The sequence below is a fragment of the Halichoerus grypus genome, chromosome 1, assembly GCF_964656455.1.
Source record: "Halichoerus grypus chromosome 1, mHalGry1.hap1.1, whole genome shotgun sequence".
In the NCBI taxonomy this organism is placed as follows: Eukaryota; Metazoa; Chordata; class Mammalia; order Carnivora; family Phocidae; genus Halichoerus; species Halichoerus grypus.
Window position 1 is genome coordinate 187,409,559 of NC_135712.1, and position 21,488 is coordinate 187,431,046.

General features: G+C 46.6%; 1 protein-coding gene across 3 annotated transcripts in view; it reads right to left on the minus strand.

The window, feature by feature from the left end:
• The window catches only part of PTPRG (protein tyrosine phosphatase receptor type G), a 689,740-nt gene that overhangs the window by 96,182 nt on the left and 572,070 nt on the right, over positions 1-21,488 (minus strand). For all 3 annotated transcript variants that reach the window (XM_078076474.1, XM_078076466.1, XM_078076463.1), the window contains exons 9-12: positions 12,123-12,307; positions 8,914-9,022; positions 3,154-3,203; positions 652-1,429 (exon numbers count right to left, since the gene is read on the minus strand). In XM_078076474.1, coding sequence (XP_077932600.1) covers positions 652-1,429; positions 3,154-3,203; positions 8,914-9,022; positions 12,123-12,307 — 1,122 coding nt within the window. The remainder of the gene's footprint in view (positions 1-651; positions 1,430-3,153; positions 3,204-8,913; positions 9,023-12,122; positions 12,308-21,488) is intronic.

Here is a 21,488-nt window from a genome sequence, read left to right on the forward strand (position 1 = left end):
AGCAGGGGGAGGGGCAGAGGGAGAGGAGAAGCAGACTCCCCTGCTGATCCAGGGGCCCTGAGATCATGACCTGAGCCGAAGGCAGACGCTTAACCGACTGAGCCCCCCAGGCGCCCCTCATTGCGTAGTTTATTATTATTTTTTTTATTTTTTTTATTTTTTTAAAGATTTTATTTATTTATGTATTAGAGAGCGAGAGAGAGAGAAACAGCATGAGAGGGGAGAAGGTCAGAGGGAGAAGCAGGCTCGCCGCTGAGCTGGGAGCCCAATGTGGGACTCGATCCTGGGACTCCAGGATCATGACCTGAGCCGAAGGCAGTCGCTTAACCAACTGAGCCACCCAGGCGCCCCCCCCCATTGCGTAGTTTAAATCCTTGAAGTTATTCTGAGTTAAGTAGATTTTATCAGGAAACAAATATCACAGAAGGTCTTATTCCAGCCACAAAGAGAGAGGAGGTTATTCTTATTAGAACAAAAAACAGAGAGACAGACAGACAGATACACGCACACACATCTTTTATGCCAGGGACATATACAATTTCAGGAACATTAAGCACTTTCTGGAGCTTCATTTCCCATCCCTATTTTTTTTTTAAAGGACGAGCCTGCTCACAGCAGCATGGAGCCTCAGGTGAGGACCGGGCCACTTACCTGGATTAACTGTGATAAATTTGCTATCCTCGGAAAATCGGTCCCCTCGGGACATGGGCTTTTTCGATGGCATCTGGGGCCTCCTGGGATCACTCCCTTCGAAACGCTCCTCTGTGACCGTGGGGGGCACTTGGGTGGAGGTGACCGAGCCGGCGTCCAGGCCAGGGCGGGCACCCCCCACGGCATCGGGCCGGTGTGTGGGGACGGCAGTGTGGTCCTGCCCGGGCCCGGGCAGAGTCTGATGCCCGCCCTCCTCGGCAGTCCTGTTGGGAGACGAGGGGGTGGCGGTGGGCTCGTCCTGCCTCGGCTCCTGGGCGGCGTGGGTCACCCCGCTCTTCTTCTTCTCGGCGTCCTTCTCCCCCTCGTCCTCGTGCTCCCGCTCCCCATCCTCACTCTCGCTTTTCTCATCCTTCTCCCCTTCCTCTGCGCCCTCGCTGTCCTTGGTCGGTGCCGAGTCGCCGTCGGGGCCCGGGGAAGCCAAGGCCTCCGTGGTGGCCAGGACGGGCCTGACGGCCTGCTTGCTGGCCGAGGCGGCCGTGGGCAGGCGCGTGGGCCACACGGTGCTGGGGAAGGAGGGGATGCCACCGCTGCTGAACCCCAGGCCGGCCAGGAGCGTGCTGGTGACCACCGAGGCCACGGTCGCCTGGCTGCCGCTGGAGGACGGGCCCATCCCAGTCGCCATGGAGACAAATGAGAAGGGGATGCCGGAGGACGTCCAGGTAGAAGACCCCGAGCTGATGGGGGCCATGTCGGCCGACGAGGCAGGAGACGCCGTGGGCTTCAAGGGGTCCCCCGGGGAGGGCGGGAGAGGGGACAGAAGAGAGAGCAGAGTGGTGTCAGTCATCAGGATTGGGAAAGAGGCCCTGGTTATGACCCTTAATGGGTTTTACTCATCTTTTATTTTCCTCACAGGGTCTCTCGAAGAGCGGTGCCAAAGCCGACACGAGGTGATTCATGGTTGACCACCTCTGGTCTTAATGGTTTTACAACGACTTTGAGTGCATTAAAAATTTCAACTAGCATATCAAACCCAACTTTTCACCCTGATTACTTAGGAGGAAGCCAACTGCCAAAAAAAAAGTACCATTAAAGTTGGCGTAAAGACAAGTATCAGCTAAGTAATAAACCGGCAACATTGATCGGATGGCCAAATGATCCCAGGGTGACACTGGAAGAGACAGGAGCCCTTGCATTTTCATATACCAGTGGCCCTTGTGGAGAGCACCCAGCAGTGAGGTCTAGAAAAGCCCTCCAAAGCGGCCCCCCACACTGTAGAGGCAGGAGTTACACCCAACACGGCACGCTTTGCAACGGGCTGACAGCTGCCGCAACCTCCAGAGTTTCTGGCTCTATCCACGGCGAAACCTATGCCCACGTACATGGCAACAGGAGAAATTCCATTTAACAAGTACCAACTGTGTGCCGGGCCTTCCCACCCTACCCCGGAGGCACGTAGGATCATCACCCCATTTTACAGGTCAGGAAACCGAGGCACAGAGATGTTAAGGGCTGGAGGGAGGGCTGCTTGTGCACGAGCCTCAGCTCATTCTTCCCACCATACTCAACTGGGGCTTACATGTGGGAGCCACACATTGAACCTTGGGGAAAACAAGAAATGTTGCTCTAAGTTATCCGTTTAATTTTAGTTCTTATAACCTGGTGTACAGAATCCAGATCTCCATCCCATCACTTCTATGGTTCAAAACAACACAGCCAGAACAACTTTGATTTCATAACATGATCACCATATTGTAGTTGGGAAACTTTGTAGTTTAAGGATTGTCGAGTTAGCAAATGTTAGGTTCTGAAGCTGGTTAATGAAATGCCAAATGCCACATAAGATAAGGCACCCAAGACAGAGAAGTCAGACGGTCTGGGCTTGAGTTGACAGGCCCCTGTCTGGGGGATGCATCACTTTTAACTCACGGGCCTCAGTTTCCTCATCTGTAAAATGGGAACAACAGTAACACCAATCTCGTGGGATACCGCCAGGAGTAAATAAAATAATAAAATAATCTGTGCCTAAAACCCAGGAAACGCCGGTAAATTTTAGGCTACTACTGTTATCACCAACACTGTGATTAATATTATGATTGTTAGTTACACTAGAAATGGCAAAGCTTAGATATTAATTGAGGCTCCAGAAATTTGCAAATCCATGTAACGTTGGGAAATGACAACCTCTGAATTTTAGCACATGTCCAATGAAGGGCTTGGAAGAGACCTTTTGCACTCCTATGTTGTATGATCCCACAGATGATAAATAATTTAAAATCTGGAGAGTTTTTATCTTGATAAGAATTATACAGTGTAACACAACTGCTTTAACTCTGTTGCATAGCTTCTTTTCATAACATAAACAGTGAGAAATGTAATTGTTTCTGTATTTTCACCTCTTCATGAGCAGTTTAACAACATCATACTGCCACCTCGTGGTGATAGTTTTAATTGCATATGAATTAACCACGGGACACGACAAAGCAATTACCATCTGCTACTTACCACTCCTGTTTTAACTATTCTGGTCCCTTGGAATATTCGAGTAGTATTAGCTGAAACAAAGATATTACATTGTAAGCAATACACTTTTTTTATAGTTCCAACAAAACTTTACTTAAGCTTTACATATAATTCCCACATGTCACCAGATAGTATTCCTCTGCAGACTTTCTCCCCAACCACTTAAAAATGTAAAACCCTTCTTAGCTTGTGAATCATTAAAAAACTTTCAGAATGCTATATAGTTTGCTGGCTCTTGTCTTAAGCTATTAGTTTAAAATTTTTTTTTGAATTTTTATTGTTTTCTGTTTTGAAGTACAACTTAAATAAATATACAAAGCTTAGGTATATAGTCTAATTAATTTTCTTTGTAAACACCTGTGTGACTACCACCTGTACGGAGACATACAGATGTTCTCCAGGACCCCAGCAGGTGTGAATACACCCCACTCAATACCTACCCCACCTTTCCGAAAGGTAACCACAATTCTGACCTCTGTTAGAGTTTTGTCTATCTTTGAACTTCATAGAAGTGGAATCATAGCATTCCACTATTCCTACCTGTTATCTTTCTTTAAAGTTTATTGTTATCATCTTTTTTTAGTAATCTCTACACCCAACATGGGGCTCGAACTCACCACCCTGAGATCAAGAGCCATATGCTCTCTGACCAAGCCACCTTCAATACCTATTATTTTTTGTTTATAATTTCTTATATTATCCATTCAGTCATTATAATAAGAATCCTGAATTTACTGTAGTGTACCTTAAATTAGTACTTTTACCACTTGCTAAAAACATAAGAGCTGTACAATAATTTAACTCTATTTGCCTGCCTCACCTTTTGTGTATTGTCATATATTTTTTCTAAAGTTTTGAAACCCTATAAGATATTGCCATCATTGCTTTAAGTGGTCAAATTCTTATATGATCCACACAATGCTCGTGCTGGTGTTCCTCCTTCTTGCAGTATTTTTTGGCCATATGTTAGTACTGTAAACAGTAGAACTGAAAAAAAATGTTTAATTGTGGTAAAATGCACATAACATAAAACTTACCATCTTAACCACGTTTAAGTGTGCAAGTCAGTAGTGTTAAGTATATTTTCATTGTTGTGCAACCAATCTCCAGAATTTTTTCATCTTTCAAAACGGAAACTCTGTACACATTAAACAAGACCCATTTTCCCCTTTCCCCCACTCTTTCTACACATTTGACTGCTCTAGCTACTTCATGTAAGTGGAATCATACATATTTGTCTCTTTGTGACTGGCTTATTTCATTCCACATGATGTCTTTAAGGTTCATACAATGCTGGACCATGTGTCAGAATTTCCTTCCTTTCAAGGCTGAATAATAATCCATTGTATGCTTATATATGCCACATTTTATTATCTATTCGTCAGTAGACATTTGGGTTGCTTCACTATTGTGAATAATGGGAAACAGTGTAATTTTTAAAAAAATGCCTCTTTGTGGTTATCTCTAAAAACAGTACTGTTATATGAACTAAAAGTTTGCTTCCTATATATACATGGCACTGAAAAATCTGCAAAAAAAAAAAAAAAAAAGGCTAAATGCCAAAATAAATAATATGTATACCTGTTGTAAGTTTTTACCTAAACCAGAAGTGGCCAATGACTGACATAGTTTTTTGTTTGGCCGGCAAGCTTTCTTAAAAACTGAATTTGTTGTAGTAGCCTTCAACCTAAAAATTCCAATTTCCTCTTATCCTGAAAAATCACAATATTCGGTAAAACTGAACTCTCCTTCCTGCTGGGGCTGAGCGTCCCTCACTTCCTTTTGGTGGACGTAGGATCTCCAGCTTCCCATTGATAACCCTCCTCTCCTCTGTACAGGCTCCCTGTACGGCCCCAGGGGCATGGCAGTCTGCAACCCCCGACCTAATGATACATTCATTTTGCACAGTTGTGAAGTCCAATGTATGAAGAGACGGACGTGCAGAAAAGGCCCATCTAGAAGTCAGGACAACCAGGTCAAACACAGCAGCCTTGGGAGCGAACAGCTCTTGCCTGGTTCAAGCCGGGGTGACTAGGACGTTTCTCCAGGACCATTCAGATCCAAAGCGCTGAACCTGGTACCCACGGGCCTAATGGGATCCAGGGACGGGGGAGAAAAGGCATCTGCCTTCCCACTAAGCTCTCACTGACATGTAGTGTTTCCTTCCACCATGAAAGCAGGCAACAAATCTCAGCCACACTAGCGGGACCAGTGGCTTTGTCTCTGACCTAAGTCAGATATTTTTACACTGCCTTCTAATTGTCATAGCTAGTTTGGAGCATCATTTATGTTCATCACTACTCAGAAATCACAGTAGCCAACAGACCTACTGCTTGTCATTCAATGCTTTAATAAAAAAAAAAAAAGCATATATGACTACATCCAAATTTGTTTGTTTAAAATATTTTGACAACTGTATTTGGATATAATTGGTTCCCTTTCCTATGTATTTTGCTTATTTATTTTAAGCCATGCTAAGAGAGGATCCGTTGGCTTCAGGCTGCCTGATGAGTCCGTGGCTCAAAGAGAAAGCTCCAGAACCACGATTTTCCAAGACCATTGAGAACTGCAGACAGGCTTTGAACACGCCATCAATCTTTTCGTTCATTTTGTTGAGTTACTGGGGTTACAGGGTAATATTTACTCTTTAGGGGTGGTCTGTTGCTGTGTAAAAATGATTGGGCTTTGGAATAAGAAATTCAGACCCCTCTTAGTAGCCAAGTAATTTCTCCTGCAAGTTACTTGACTGCCTAGAAAATCATTTCTCCATCTGTAAAATAACAGGTACATTTCAAGCTGCCACGGGATCAGATGACATAACTAATGGGAAAATGTAACTGTGAGCCATTCTGCAGATACCACTTGCTATTATTACTGTTATTATATTTACCACACTGAGGCAAATAGATAACATTTATTATGTTATACAGAATATAAATAGTGTTATGTTTATTACAATGTGAAGAGTCTACCTGGCTTCCTCATGCTCCCAAACCACATGTAAATTTCATCACTGGGAAACCCAATTATTCTGAGCAAGGCTTTTGTGAAATTCTCTATGCTTTTCCTCTTCCCTTTTAAGACTTAAATCCTAATTGTTGCTCAGTGTTGTACACTGGGCCCTACTTCTCAAAAATGCATACTTGGGGGCACCTGGGTGGCTCAGTCAGTTAAGCATCTGCCTTTGGCTCAGGTCATGATCCCAGGGTCCTGGGATCGAGCCCCACATCAGGCTCCCTGCTCTGCGGGAAGCCTGCTTCTCCCTCTTCCCCTCCCTCCCCGGTTCATGCTCTCTCTCTCGCAAAAATAAATAAAATCTTTAAAAAAAAAATGCATACTTGGCTCCCAACAGGAGGTGTGCAAGCCTACCCAAAGGTTTAGCTGGTACATTGGCTGCTGGCTGCTGTAGGGAAGACACGAAAGCTACCACGGGGAGGAGTGGAGGATCATGCCCCTCTGTCAACACATAGGGACAAACACCAATATATAAAATGAGTCAACTCACATCCACCTCTGAACAAAGTGAGTCCGTACACAAAGGAGACACTGGCCAATTTCAACAAGTCTCTGTGATGAGACATTTTAAATATTCCATGCTTGGAATTTATAGCTGACAAGGCCTTTTTGAATTACATTACATTACAAACATTTAATTTTTCAAAGTCCACGCAGAAGCCAGCAAGCTCGGGGGCCTATTAATCAGGAAAGGCATTCTGCAGAGCCCAGGTTCTCGGTCGGAGCACACGGGAGGCTTAATCATGATTTATGTGTCCAAAGTTCCAGGGCCCCAGCCTCAGCAAGCTCCCATGGTGGCCTCCCATTCTCTCTCCCCTGGGCCGGCAGAGACCTGGCTCCGGCCCACTGGACCCTCCTCAGCGCGGCCAGAGCCTCCAAGACACTCAAGGCACAGGTGGACGTAGCAAGCGTGATTTATGTGGGCAAAAAATTCAGCCATGCTCATTTCAATTAGTTTAAAAGGAAAGGTGACATAATGTGAACATGAGCAAAGAACAGTTAAAGGCCAAACTATAAAGCTAGAAGGGATCCTCACAGGGAATCGAAGGCTGGAGGGCTTCTTGACGGGTTCATCATTTATTATTTTTTAGATCAAACCGAATACTGAGGGGCTATTTATGGATGGTACCAGGCGCTCTGCATGTCATTCCCACAAGGCTCCTGTGAGGTGGGTACTGTTACTATTACCACTTTTCAGACCGGGACACTGTAACTTGGAGAAACTTATAAACATTCTCTGAGTCCCACCAGCGCTGAGTGGCAGCCAGACTCAAACCTGGGGACCCCACTGCGGGGCCCCAGCTCTGGACCAGCATTTCTGTTCTCACTGGGCAGGCCAGTTACCTGGGCCATCTGGTTAGAACTCAGATTCCCGGCCCCACCCTCAGAGGTTCTGAGGCAATTGTTCTGGGAAGGGCCCAGAAATGTGCATTTCTCACAGACTTCCAGATGATGCTGATGCTGCTGGTCCACAGACCATGGGCTTCATGGGGCCCCCCAAGTTGTATGCAAAATTCTGGTGTTTTCTATGGAAAAGGTCCAATGCCCTCATCAGATATGTGACTCAAAAAGATTAAGAACCACTAGTTTGGTGTGGAGGTTTCTCTGAACTTGGAGATCCCGGAAGGAAAGGACCTTATCAGAGAGGACCTCAGGCTGGCAGAGCAGGGCCCAATGCCCTGCCCCCTCCCCCCCAATGCTGGTCTTGATGCTTGTCGCCAAACCAGGTCAGCAAACTAGGGTCCACAGCCCGGCTGCTTATTTTTGTAAATAAAGTTTCAGTGGAACCGGGGTTGGGATTAGCTTGGGACAAGTGTGACAGAGTGGATCCTATCTTTATTTAGGATTTGGGTATTTTTGGGGCGCCTGGGTGGCTCAGTTGGTTAAGCGACTGCCTTTGGCTCGGGTCATGATCCCGGGGTCCTGGGATCGAGTCCCGCATCGGGCTCGCTGCTCAGCAGTGAGTCTGCTTCTCCCTCTCCCTCTGCCTGCCGCACCCCCTGCTTGTGCTCTCTCTCTCTGTCAAATAAATAAATAAAATCTTAAAAAAAAAGAATTTGGGTATTTTGTCCACAAACTTTTTTTTTTTTTTTTTTACTGATTTTGCTTCTAAAATTTTTTTCATTAAAATATATCTTGATGACTGAGTTTTTTGGTGCACTCTTAAATTTTGCACCAAAGTAAATGCTTCTCTTGCCTCACCCTAGTCCTGGCCCTGGAAATTTCCACTAGACCCTATATCAGCAGATACATGCATCTATTTCTCAAGAAGCATCCTGCAAGCAGGGGCTCATTTGTGTGGCTTATGAGCTAGAAGAGTGTGCCGTATGTTTGGGCTCTAGTTCTTAAGAGAACAGCTAACTGAATCAGGCTAGAAATCCAAAGATGATATGCTACAACATGACTGGGAGGCAATTTTGTGATGACAGTGTTAGAAAAATACTTGGTTGGTTCCTCATAGTTGGAAAAATATCAATAGTAAAATAAATAATCAACACTTTGCTCTTCTCCCCCCTCTTCTGGCCTATGAAACCTTCAACCTAAAAGACAGACCTAAATTCCTGAGGCATTTCAGGTGGGATTTAAAACTCCACCCTGATTCTTAGGCCAGCCTTATTTATTTACTTTTTTTTGGTCCCAGTCCCTTAACAGGAAAAAAGATAAAGCAGCATAAAGAAGGAGGGGCGCAGGGCCACTCAGGGCCAGAAAGAAGGGAACCGGCCTTACCTTGAAAGAGCATCGTCTGGCTGAAGTCACTGCGCATGTCATTCCGACACACGGCCTGGACTCGGAACAGGTAAAGGCTATCAGGTGACACGTGGCTAATGGTGGCCTTCTGCAGGTGAAGAAAGAAAAGGCAGTGAGTTGGTTTTGAAGGCCGCTGCACACTTTACCTTCTGAAGCCGAACCTAAAATCAGGTGAAGTATTCCTTTTAGGTTTCTGGGTCCCATGGCCAAGCTTGAGAGCCATGATACTTTCCTACTGACCAAAGGCTTACTTTGAAAGGGAAGGAAGTTCAGAAATAACTGGCTGGGAGTCTGTTTTCAACACTGACATGTGCAGGGTAACAGATGTAACAAAATCAGGCTTGACTCACTCTTGACTGTGGTTTGGAACATGTCTCCAGCCTTCTTTCCACTCACCAAACTTGGACTTCTTCCTTAACGGCCATACCTTTTGTGTAGTTATAAACTATCATTATTGACCCTAGACAGTCTCTAGAATTATCAATATACTGAATTTTCAGAACCATGCAGAGCTCTTAATATCAATAACAAAATCTTGGTGCGTAGGTTTCTTTGCAGTTCAAAGGCCTCTTTGTACCTTGACTAATGGATAATATGGGGCACGATGCCAGGAGAGATCACCTGACTAGAGGCCAGATGTCACGAGATCTACCTTTGTCACATCACTCACTAGCGGCGTGATTCCAAGCCAGTTGCTCAATGTCTTTCGGCCTCTGCCAGCTTCAATTGTTAAATGGGAAGAGTAGCAGCGACCTCACAGGGTTCTTGTGAGTGCTCCGTAACATAGGCCATGCAAAGCTAGTTCACAAGTATTCCACACCACACGAAAGAAAGAATGCCCCCGGTCTAGAGGTTAGCAAGCTACAGCCCACGGGCCAAATCCAGCCCACTATCTGTTTTTATAAATAAAGTTTTATTAGCACACAGCCACACCCATTCATTTACATGTTGTCTGTGGCAGCTTTCACCCCACAATGGCAGAGTTGAGTAGCTGCCATAAAGACCTTATGGCCTCGAAAGCCCCCAAATTTTACTATCTGGCTCTTTCTAAAAAATGGTTTGCCAATCCCTGTCAAGCATCATCAGCCAAATCCAGGTCCCCACTCCTCAAAGCTTTATTCCAAGAGCCTCTGAAAAGGAGAAAATGGAAAATTCCTAAAAAGCAAGCAGCCCTTGCTTCCTGAAACAACACACAACAAAAGGAACTGATTTTCAAAGACTGCCTAATGGAGGAACTGACCTGTCACTGAAACGTATATTCTGGGCCAAGTACGGAAAGCAACTCTGGGAGCTTAACGGCTGAGTGGGTTTCCCCGACATGGCTAGTGAAACGCTCTGAACAGGTGCACCAATGTGACTGACTACACTACATTCGTGGCCTCACGAATGGCTTCCTGGGGACGGCACTGGGTTGGGGTAAAGTTACTTCACTCGAAGACTCATTTCTTCCTTTTGGGAAAGGCAGGTAATAACACCTGCCCCACACCCCACAGGTGTGTAGCCAGGCCACGAGAAAGAAGGGCGCAAGCTGGAAAAGGCTTCACGAACGTTGAGTGTTACGTTTAGGTTTCTGAGCCACCGCCACCGTTCAGTTAGAGAACAGCTTTGTTGCCACAAGTCAGCACTCTTGACTTCTTGAGGAATTAAGGAAATTCATTTTGTGCGTCCCCAAAGAAAATAACCACCCTTAGAAAATTCTGATAAAAAAGAACTTGCTGTCAAAGCATGTTTTTCTCACCACCTCTCCCTTTGTCTGAAACTAATTTATGCCTCATTCTCTAAACCTCTGACCCCTGTTCTGTCTTCATTCGGAGCAAAATCTTTGCTCCATCTATGCAAGGGTTTATTAGAATTCACTCCCAGCCAGTATCTATTTATCTTTGTGTGTTTAATTATTTTCCACTTAGAACAAGAAACCGCATAAGCACCTAGACAAGTTTCTGCTGATTAATGTAAGTCATCTTTACTCCAGAAAGAGAAAAATCCCTTATGGACTTCCAGTAGTGACAAGAGAAAGGTTAGAACACATCATAACCTTGGGTGCCTTTCAATAGATTTCTCTCTGATTTCATGAAACTCATCATTCCCTAATGTGACCCAGATAATAATGTCTAGTGGGGAAATTGAAAATATAAATGGAAATGAAGTAAAGGAATCTTCATCTAAAAGAATATGAAAAGTATTATTCCATAACTGATTGAATGGGCCCTGGGGACTCTGGATTGGGAAGAAAAAAAAAAGGTGATAACTGTCATTAAGAACCCCACTTGGTGCTACTGCATTTTTCATACGCACATACAATTACGGTTTCATTACGCCAGAGCCTTTTTTTGATTAACAATAAGTGCAAGGCTTTCAAACCTAAATGTGTCACTTTGAGTTTCTAGGCAAAGACTTCAGCCTCGTGCTTGCTGGGAGTGTTTGCTTTTCCAGCCGCGAAGACAGCATCTGCAAACATCTGTTCGGAAGGGCCCCGTTGGGTGCTGGCCATTAAACATAGATGTAAATGCTCACATGAGAAGCTGAATTGGGCGTGGACAGCTCGAAGTGAGGTCAGAGAGTCTAGGGTCTGAGAGCCTGAGAACAGTGATTAAAAGTCACATGGTCGTCACAGGGCTCCTCCGTGGAACGGTTCCGTGTAAGGCTGATGGAGTACGGGAGTGGCGGGGACGGTGGACAGCTGTCTGGTGAGGGTGATTGTAGTGGCAGCAGACAAGGGGGAGGAGGAGGAAGAAGAAGTCTAGTAATAATAGCCTGCCTTTATCTAGCACTCACTGAGAGCTAGGACCTGTCCTGCGTTTGCATAGCTCATTTAATATTTACAATAACCGGATCCGCTAAAAAGCGCTTCGTGGAAGCTCTCTGTTGCTGCTAGTGGTTTTTCCAATGAAAGAACAAGCAGTCCGTTGTGAAGAGCCTGATTCCAAAGAAATGACCTAGCTTTTCCTGGTGGTGTAGTTAGGCAGCGAGGTAAGGGTGGACGGAGCCCTGGGACCGCGGGGGGGTGGGGGGGGGAGCTCGGGCCACGGGCCCCGTCGGCAGCCGCTGCACCGCGGCGCACAGCCCAGGCGGGGGCGCCCTCCGCGGGCGGCGGGAGCGTCGCCGACACAGAGAACGCACCCCGCGCGGGCGCAGGGGCCCCTCTCCGAGCTGCCCTCGCCGTCCTGAACACAACAGGGAGCTTTTACCAAGTCCTTGTCGCTGTCCTTCGTGAACGTCTTCTCCTTCTCGTCCTCGTTCTTGGTCCAGCTGTAGGAGATCATGTAGTTCATGATGGGCGGGTGGTAGATGGTCTCCGGCTGGCTCCACGACACCTGCAGCGCCGTCTGGTTCAGAGGCTGCACCTTCATGTGGATGGGCGGAGAGCTGCAAACTGAAGACAGCACACGGCCACGCTCAGGGACTCCGGGCACAGCACCCGAGTCCATCCTCCGCCCCGGAGTTCATACACATTCCACCCTCCGAGGGCTGGCGCAGCAGTACCGGAAAGAGCCGAACTCCTTCCACCCAGATTCACCTCCTGCTAAGTTTGCACCTCTGTGTTCTCCCTCCCTCCCTCCCTCCCGCTCTCTCTCTCTCTCTCTCTCTCTCACACACACACACACACACACACACACACACATTGTTTTCCTGCAAAATCACAGAAAGCAAGTGGCAAACATGCTGACACGTCACTTCTTAATACTCGGGCCTGCATCCCCTCAGACTAAGGCCATTCTCTTCTATAATTGCATTGCACTGCACACTTGCATTCCCCTCCCCAAATTCATATCTGAAGCCTCATCCCTCATGTCATGATATTTGAAGGTGGGGCCTTTGGGAGGGAACTGAGTCATGAGGGTGAAGCCCTCATTATGAAGGGGATTTGTGTTTTTATAAGAGACCCCAGAGAACCCCTTCACCCCTTCACCCCACCAGCAGACAGCCGTCTATGAACCAGGAAGCGGGCTCTCACCAGACAGCAAATCTGCCCGTGTCTTATCTTGCACTTGTTGGTCTCCGGGACCATGAGAACAAAGATTTCTGTTGTTTATAAACCACCCAGGCTATGGTCGTTTGTTGTAGCAGCCTGAGCTAAGACAATAACCATAATAGCGTTATCATACCTAAGAAAATAAACATTAATTCAATAATACGATCTGAGGGGCGCCTGGGTGGTGCAGTAGCTTGGTTTCGGCTCAGGTCATGATCTCAGGGTCATGGGATCGAGCCCTGTGTGGTGCTCCCTGCTCAGCAGGGAGTCTGATTGAGATTTCTCTCTCTCTCTCTCCTTCTGCCCCTCCTGGTATCTCAAATAAATAAATAAATAAATCTTTAAAAAAATAATATCTGATATATAGTCCATATTCAAATTTACCTAACAGTGTGCAGTGATTATTTCTAGCCATCCCCCTCCCCCCCAACCTCATGTTGTATTTAGTTGTCACAACACCTTAGCCTCTTCAAATCTACTAGAGTCCCCCGGCCTTTTTCTTTCCATGGTGACTTATTTGAAGAAGCCAGGCCATTTGATTTGGGGGGTATTCCAATAAACTGAAATTGTAGATGTAATTTGGCTGTAAATAGTTCAGAGTATAAACAAATATAATTTAAAATGAGACCTTAAAGAATTTTAAAGCAAAGACACAAAAACAGCGATGATTTTCCTCTGAACTGGCAGTACTTCGTCCTGATGAGGGGCCTGAGGAAAAGCCAGGCAAATTCTCCTTTTTGCCCCTTGTGGCTGGCAGGTTTGGAGGGAGGTGGTTCTCCATCTATCGACAGACAAGGCCATTCAAGGGTCAACACTATCAAGCTGTCCTTTAATAGTGTGACATAGGCCTTCAAATGTGTTCCTTCCCACTGGCCATCATTCCTGCCTCCAGGGGGCTTAGAATCTAACAGCAGGGTTTCTGAGCCTCAGCATTACTGACCTTGGGCCAGACAATCCCTTGTTCTTGGGGGGCTGTCGTGTACACTGTAGGATGTTTAGCAGCATCCCTGCTCTCTACCCAGTAGATACCAGGAGCACTCCCTACCTGAGTTATGACAACCAAAAATGTCCCCGGATAATGCCAGATGTCCCCTGGAAAGCCAGTCGCCCCCAGCTGAGAACCACTGGTCTAAAGGAAGGGGAGATGGGGATTCAGCAAAGAATGACAGGGGCAGCTGGTATTACACACCTGGACAGAATGGACGGACGTGAGGAGAGGTATGTGGTGTTTTCCAAGCACATCAGGGGAGGATCTGACTCAGGCTTTGCGAGCCACTCCCCTGAGGAAGGCACATCTGCCCGAGAGCTGACAGGTGAGTGGAGGTGAAAGGGGGGGAGGATGAGAGGGCAGGTCGAGGGACTACAGCAGGGAGAAGGCCTGAGGGGCCAGAAGGAAGCCAGCAGGGCTGGATCCGGGCCCAGAGAACAAGGCAAGAGGCAAGCAGTGACTGGTGCAGCTGGAGTGAGAGGCCTCACACCCTAGATGCAAAGTCTGGTTTTTATCCTATGAGCACTGAGAAGCCACTAGAAAGAACTGAACCAGAGAACAATGCAAGCAGGTTTGCACTTTTCAAGATCCCTTGAGCTTCCACCTCCAGGTAGCAGAACGTGGAGGAGCCAGGAGTGAAGGAGGGGGGTGGGGAAGAGGTGCTGCAGGGCGTCAGCCTTGCAGACCAGAGAGAGGGTACGAGAACAGCGGGTTCCAGAGCAGACAGAGGAAAGCCGAGAGAGGCCGAGTGATGCTGGACTAGGAAGTGTGTGAGGGAGAGGGGGGCAGTGACGACCACGCTCAGGTTTGGGGTGCAGGAGGTGAGCATCACTGGAGGACGTGGGTCAGGGGACCATGGCTGGGTTCTGGCATCTCCCAGAAGATCAATTACATGGCAAGCAGCCCACTGCGAGCCAGACTCCCGTATTTTCTAACCAAGAGCCCCAAGCCCAAGGCTGCCCAGTGTAGCAGGATGGCTTTCCTGCCACAGAATCATGGGCCCAGCTTTAAGGACCTGGCTGCTGGAGACAAGCGGAGATTGATTTTGACAGGGAGGCATCCTTTTGCTCTTCAACTGCCAAATCACGCTTCAGCCGGAGAGATTCGCTTTGTGTGACTGAGACAGGAAGGAAGAAATAAATTAATGAGACATGCCCACTGCCCTGCAGAACCCCCGGAGGCTTCGCGCAAATGCCACCAGAGCAGGGACATCAAACAGGGAATCTGAAGGGAGGCTTCCAGCGAGACGCGGGGGTGTAATGACAACGTGAGGACACTAGGTGGTGCTAACATACCACTTTTAAATACCCCAATTTACTAAGTGGCTGGTAGTTTCTCAAGACCCAGCATGTGGCGGTGTGGGGCGGGCAAGAATCAGGAAAAGATCTACACCCCATCTTTCCAGGTGCCAATAATGAACCAAGGAGATTCATATATTGGAAAGCTTCCATCCCTCACAATGATGACCGTGTCAGATTTCCTGATTTCTACCTCTCTTCTCACATCCTACCATGTTCTTATTTAATCTCCCTTAGTCTGAAGACATCACTCCTCTGCTCCAATAAGTGGTGAGCTGTATGGGAATGCATATATCTCCAAAAGTTACATCATAACCACATAAATAATTCTATCACCCACATGCGGATGCAACCATTCTTCTTATTTATTCTTTGAAATTAAAATAGCTCGGTTTTCCTTTTGATTAAGATGATTCATGTTAATGTTTTTAAAAAGAAACCCAAGTAATACAAAAAAAAGAAGAGAGCTTAAAAAAAATCATCCAAAATCCCAGAATCTAGAGATGACCACTGTTCACTTTCTGGTGATCTCCTATTTAGGTATCTATTCATACACATGGAAAAGCACACACATACAATTTTATGTAAATGGGATATGGTTTTACATTATAGTTGTTACACTGTTGTTGTGTTTTACCCAATAAATCATGAAAATATGTCCTTGTCAATAAAGAGAGGTTGGCATCACTGTTTTGAATGAAGGTATAGAGGTACAGAACTCCATTGTTAATGAACTAGAAGAAGAAAAAAATATATATATATATATATATATATTTAAAATTGAAGACTTTTATTTGAAACTAGCACTTAACTTTTTAAACGCTGAGATTATCATTTTGGAGAATCTGTGGATCACATGACAACTAGGGAGAATCTCTGTCCCATAGGACGTTTGTAAAAAAAAAAAACAAAAACAACTGTTTATTTTTATTTGAGTAGAATTGACATACCATGTTACATTGTTTCAGGTATATAACAATGTACTAGAAAATACTGAGTGAAGCTCACAAAAGAGGCAGGTCTGGCCTCTCAGGAGACCATCTACTGGGATTGAAATTCAGTAACTGAGGGGTCTCCAAAGGTCCACGCTTGTCCCAGACTACGTACTCAGTCTTTGAAGTGCAAAACCAGCTCAGGCAGTATGTATAGGAATGAACACGGCTGCATACCAGTAAAACTTTATTCATGGACACTACCTTCCAATTTCATATGATTTTCTTTTTTCTTTTATGTTTACTTGCACAGCTACTATTTAGATACCAAGTCATCTATAATAGTCATTTTTTATTCAATTTATTTAAACCTAAAAAACGTAGTTCACACATGGGTTTTCATGTGTTGGGAAATCTTTTGATTGTTTTTTTTTTTTTTAAAGATTTTATTTATTTATTTGAGAGAGAGAGAATGAGAAAGAGAGCACATGAGAGGGGGGAGGGTCCGAGGGAGAAGCAGACTCCCTGCCGAGCAGGGAGCCCGATGCGGGACTCGATCCCGGGACTCCAGGATCATGACCTGAGCCGAAGGCAGTCGCTCAACCAACTGAGCCACCCAGGCGCCCCTGATTGTTTTTTTTTAACTGTTTAAAATAAAACAATTATTCCTAGCTCATGGTGGTACAGAAGGTTGTGGTCAAGTTGGCCCATGGGTCAGTGGTCTGCTGATCCCTGATGGAAGATAAAAGGAGGCCAAACTTTTATCTGAAGCATGTTTGCCACCTGCATTTGCATTCTTGGCACTGGATTCTGCCCCTCCATGCAGCCTGAGAGGCCCACTCCTCCACAGAGCTGAGACTCTTCCCTAGCACTTACTACTATGTGGAATTGTATTACTGACTTCACTGATTACCTGTAATAAATAATCGAGCTGCCCACTAGAATGCAAACTCCACGAGGCTGGTACCTCTTCTGTCTTGCCTGCCACATTATCCCTGGTGTTTACAACAGAGCCTGGCACAGAGCTGGCCCTCAGTACCATTGTGGCTGAAGGAATGGCATGTTGGGCGGACGGACTAAGTGCCTGATTCCCCTGCTGCACAGGGCCTGTGTGCCATCACCCCCTCCACGATGGCCATTTTCCTCCCCCCTTCTCTCTGGTCAGCAACCCCCCACCCCGACCCGGCCTCCCTGAAGGTGTGAATTCAGCCTCACGCTTCCCCTCTGCCATCTCTGTGCTTCCAGAGCTCCCCACTTCAACCTGCCCATCATGCGTGTCCCCATCAGCAGCCCACCTCTCTGTCTCTGTGACGGGGCTGTAGGCACCTCCAGGGCAGATACCACACTCTCCAACACTCGTGCCCTCAGCAGGGCCTCAAATTTCATTCACAGAACGAGGGAAGGTATTTAGCGCTTCAGTCAGGACCACTGATAAAGTTCCCATCTACAGAATTAGTGCCACACAGTCCACCCGTGGGGTCACCTTCAGGAGCCTCAAATTTCTGTGAAGATCCTGTCCCCCAGGCTTTAACTGACATCTTCCGGCAAAGGGATGTTTGCCAGTCAGAAAAAACATTCAGTCTACAGAGATGACAAAACTCCCAGTACACCCAGTGGCTGGGGGATGTGAGGTGACCAGATGCCCTCCAAACAACAGGCACATAAGCAGACAGCACATTCCTGTGCTCCGTAGTTCCAAGTTTTGCTCGCCTTTTCAGTGATCGAATCTCTTTCCCAAAAACCTCCCTTAAAGTGCAAAATATAAAACAGAGCATTGAGGAATTTTGTGGAACAGTTTGGAAAAGCTGGTATAACAAAGCATGGGCTCCAACGCACCCCTGTGTTCTTATCTATAAAATGGGTGGCTGATACCTGGCAAAATCCTCCTCACAGGGCTGGGGTGAGGATTATAGAGAATAGTGGGGCTGAACAAGAATCTGTGAGGCTCAGGCCCAGTGGCAATTACAGGGATAAGCCACTGGGCCCACACAGTGTTTAAAAAAAAAAAAGGCATATTTTACATATACAGCTGGATTTTTAAATTGGGCCTGCATCTATATGAAGCAGCAAAGCAGCCTCCCTTTCAGAGTGGGTGTGTGTGTGTGTGGGGGGGTGCTCACTTTTGCCACAGTCCCCACCACTCCCCATTGCCTCTGCCCGGCCCACGTCACCCACAGCTGCCCAGCCCCCAAGGTCAGCTGAGTTTTCCGCTGGTCTAAAACGAGCACCAGGAGCCCTGTCTTAGGCATCCAACAGGTGTCCAATACCCTTGACAATGACCACGGCAAGCTGCACAGAACCCAGGGAGTGGGCCAGTCATCTTTTACACACAATCGAAGCCTTTTAACCATGCGGGAGTGCCACAGCTGGCTCTCTAAACAAATATTCCCCTGCGAGGTGTTCCTGACATCAGCCTTCCCCTTCTCAGGGGCCTGATTACCTTCTCACCGGGGTCTGATGGCTTTACACAGGCATCTCAGACGATGCTTGGTACCAGCGCTGAGAATTTCTGCCTTCATTCTGAACCACCTTTAATTATGAGCCCAGGCTTTGTTAAATAATGAAGAGGCTTCTAGCAGCGCGCCTAAGGTCCTCTGATTCTAAATCAATGTCAAGGATCTTTTCTCAGTGGTTCTTAGAAAAGGGTCGTTTCCCCCCCAGCCCCACCCCTACCCCTCTTCCTTCTTGGGGGGTAGATAAACTGATGTGATGGGCTCTGTTTCAAAGTCCCCAGTAACTTGCAAGTGCCTTCAACTATTGAAGGGTCTCCTCCCTGCACCCCACAGCCCGAGTGTCCCAGGGAGGCAACAGGCTGATTCCTGATCAGGAGTCAAGGGGCCAGCGCTGCTCCAACACAGCAACTTGGTGCAGACTCATGATTTCACAATGCTTTCACCGGCAATCACACCGTGCCTGGGCCAGGGGGCCGGGGAAGGGGGAATCTGTGACATCATCTACCACACAGGGTGGGTGTCCGAGGGCCCTGCCTGGCAGGGAGAGGGGGCAGTAACACTATCTCCTCTTGGAGCAGAAGAGACGCACTCAAGTGGCCTGGAGCCACGGAGCCTCGCCTCAGACAGCTTAAACGCCTGTCACTTCTTTCTCCTCCCGGCTCAGCTCAAGAACCCTTGAACATGTAGTCCTGTAGGGGAAATTTCCAAAGAAATGGCCTCAGGGAAGGATTTTTCTTTCTGAAGGGCTGAATCAAAGAGGCCTCGGTAAACACGAAATCCCCCCAAGCAGACCATGTAGGACTTCAAACTTGGAATCCCGGTGCTCTGGGGTGTCACCCCCCCATCCCTGGCCAAGAGCTCACAAAAGGGAAGCCGCACAGGGACGACGGTGCCGGAACCAGGAAGGGGGACATCAAAGCCGGGCCTCAGCTCCGGCCTTTTGGGTTTTTATGACATCTGAATAATGTCCATCTGGAGCTGCTGGCTGCCAAGCACACGCCGAGGGCCAGGCTCCGTGCACTTATCTCAGATAATCCATGCACGCATAAATAAATCCGAGGGGTGGGTTCAATTATTCTCTTTAAAGATGATGAGGATATGGGGTTCAGGGAGCCCAAGTCACAATGCTGGGCCAATGACAGAGAGGGAGGGGGGTTCCGGACTAGAACCCAATCTGTTTCACTCTAAACCAGAGTGGGTGGCCGGTGAGCCATGGGAAGGTCACGAGTGTTCTATTCACACATCGGTTTTCCTATCTGCAAGATGGTAATAAAAATGTCAGGAGTGTTACTCAGAGGTTTCAAAGGTGAAACCGGCCCCAAACAGGTACGACACATGGCTACCACAAGCCTCCTTCTGCTCTAAGTCTTCCCCATCCTCTCTGTTCTCAATGACAGAGGAGATTATAAGGGTCTCTAGACAATTTCCAGAGCAGCCTCCAACTCCTTTGAGGCCCTGGATGGATGGAGCCCTATCACCATTCTCCCTATCAGAAATACAGTCTAAGCATGTGGTACCCCAAACCATCACGGGGATGCTGGAAATACGTGGGGTGGTGCAGGGTGCCCACTCCCAAGGCCTTTACTCTGCACTGTTCCGTGCTGACGTTGCAATAGTAATGAGTCCTATCTGATGAGCCTGGCCCTGGGCTGAGTTAGTGCATGTCACAAACCGTGTCGTGAAATCCCCTCTGTTAATTCTCTCGGGCTCCTGGCTCCACCATTACCCCTGTTGTAGAGTCAGAGATCCAGGAGGGTCATCCATTCACTTTTTCACTTTGGAGGCAGACTGCTTTGGTTCTGGACATACCAGCTGTATGGTCTTGGATAAAGCTTGGGTAAAACTTTCAGGATAAATGAATGAAACGCGCAAGCACATTCTGACTGACGTATAGGAATTGTGCTATAAAGAGTTGCTATGGTTAAGTATTTATTGAGCACCTGCTAGGTACCAGGATGCTGACCAGGAACTAGGAATAAGGGGGAACACAAATTGACATGGTCCTGGACCTCCTAGAGATTACAGCCCAGAGAAACACATCAGCCACTTAATCTTCCTAAAACAGAGTTCTTAACTTAGGGCTTCTTAGGGGCTCTAGATAGAATCCACAGAAATCTGTGAACATGGATGGGGGAAAAATATACTTTTATTTTCATTGATCTCTAACTAAAATTTAGTATTGCCTTACATTTCAAATACTGGCAACAAAGTGCAGGAGCAGTAATTTGCAGGACCTATGAGACATCACCAAAAGGAATCACAGATATATTCCGGTAGATTACAGTTGTTGCCAAGATCTCAAATTTTCCTTCATGTTCATTATTATTTCAAAATTACAATGGTTATTAGACCTGCTGCTAGATTTTAAAATTTAATGCCTTCATCAAGAAGCAGATTAATTACTATATTACAATTAAAAATTTTTTAATAATGTCTAAGGATAATTGGCTTCCGTGGTAATCTATTTTACTTTATTTTATGCATCTAAAAACCATCTATATGAAAAGAAGTCTATGGGATTCACCAGATGGCTGCAGGGGTCCATGGCATCCAAAATGTTTAAATACTCCCAGCACTAAGGATTATGTAATTTAAAAAATATTAAGTTTCTCTACAAAGAGTTTTTTTTTTAAAGATTTTATTTATTTGAGAGAGTGTGTGAGAGAGACAGAGAGAGAGCACAAGTGGGGGGGGGAGGGGCAGAGGGAGAAGCAGACTCCCAGCTGAGCAGGGAGCCCAACAATAGGGCTCGATCCCAGGACCTGAGATCATGAGGACCTGAGACCTGAACAGAAGGCAGATGCTTAACCGACTGAGCCACCCAGGTGCCCCTGTACAAAGGTTTAATGAGGAACCCTGACCCAGGTTTGGGGGGTTGGTTAGGAAAGATTTACTGAGCAGAGTGATGTT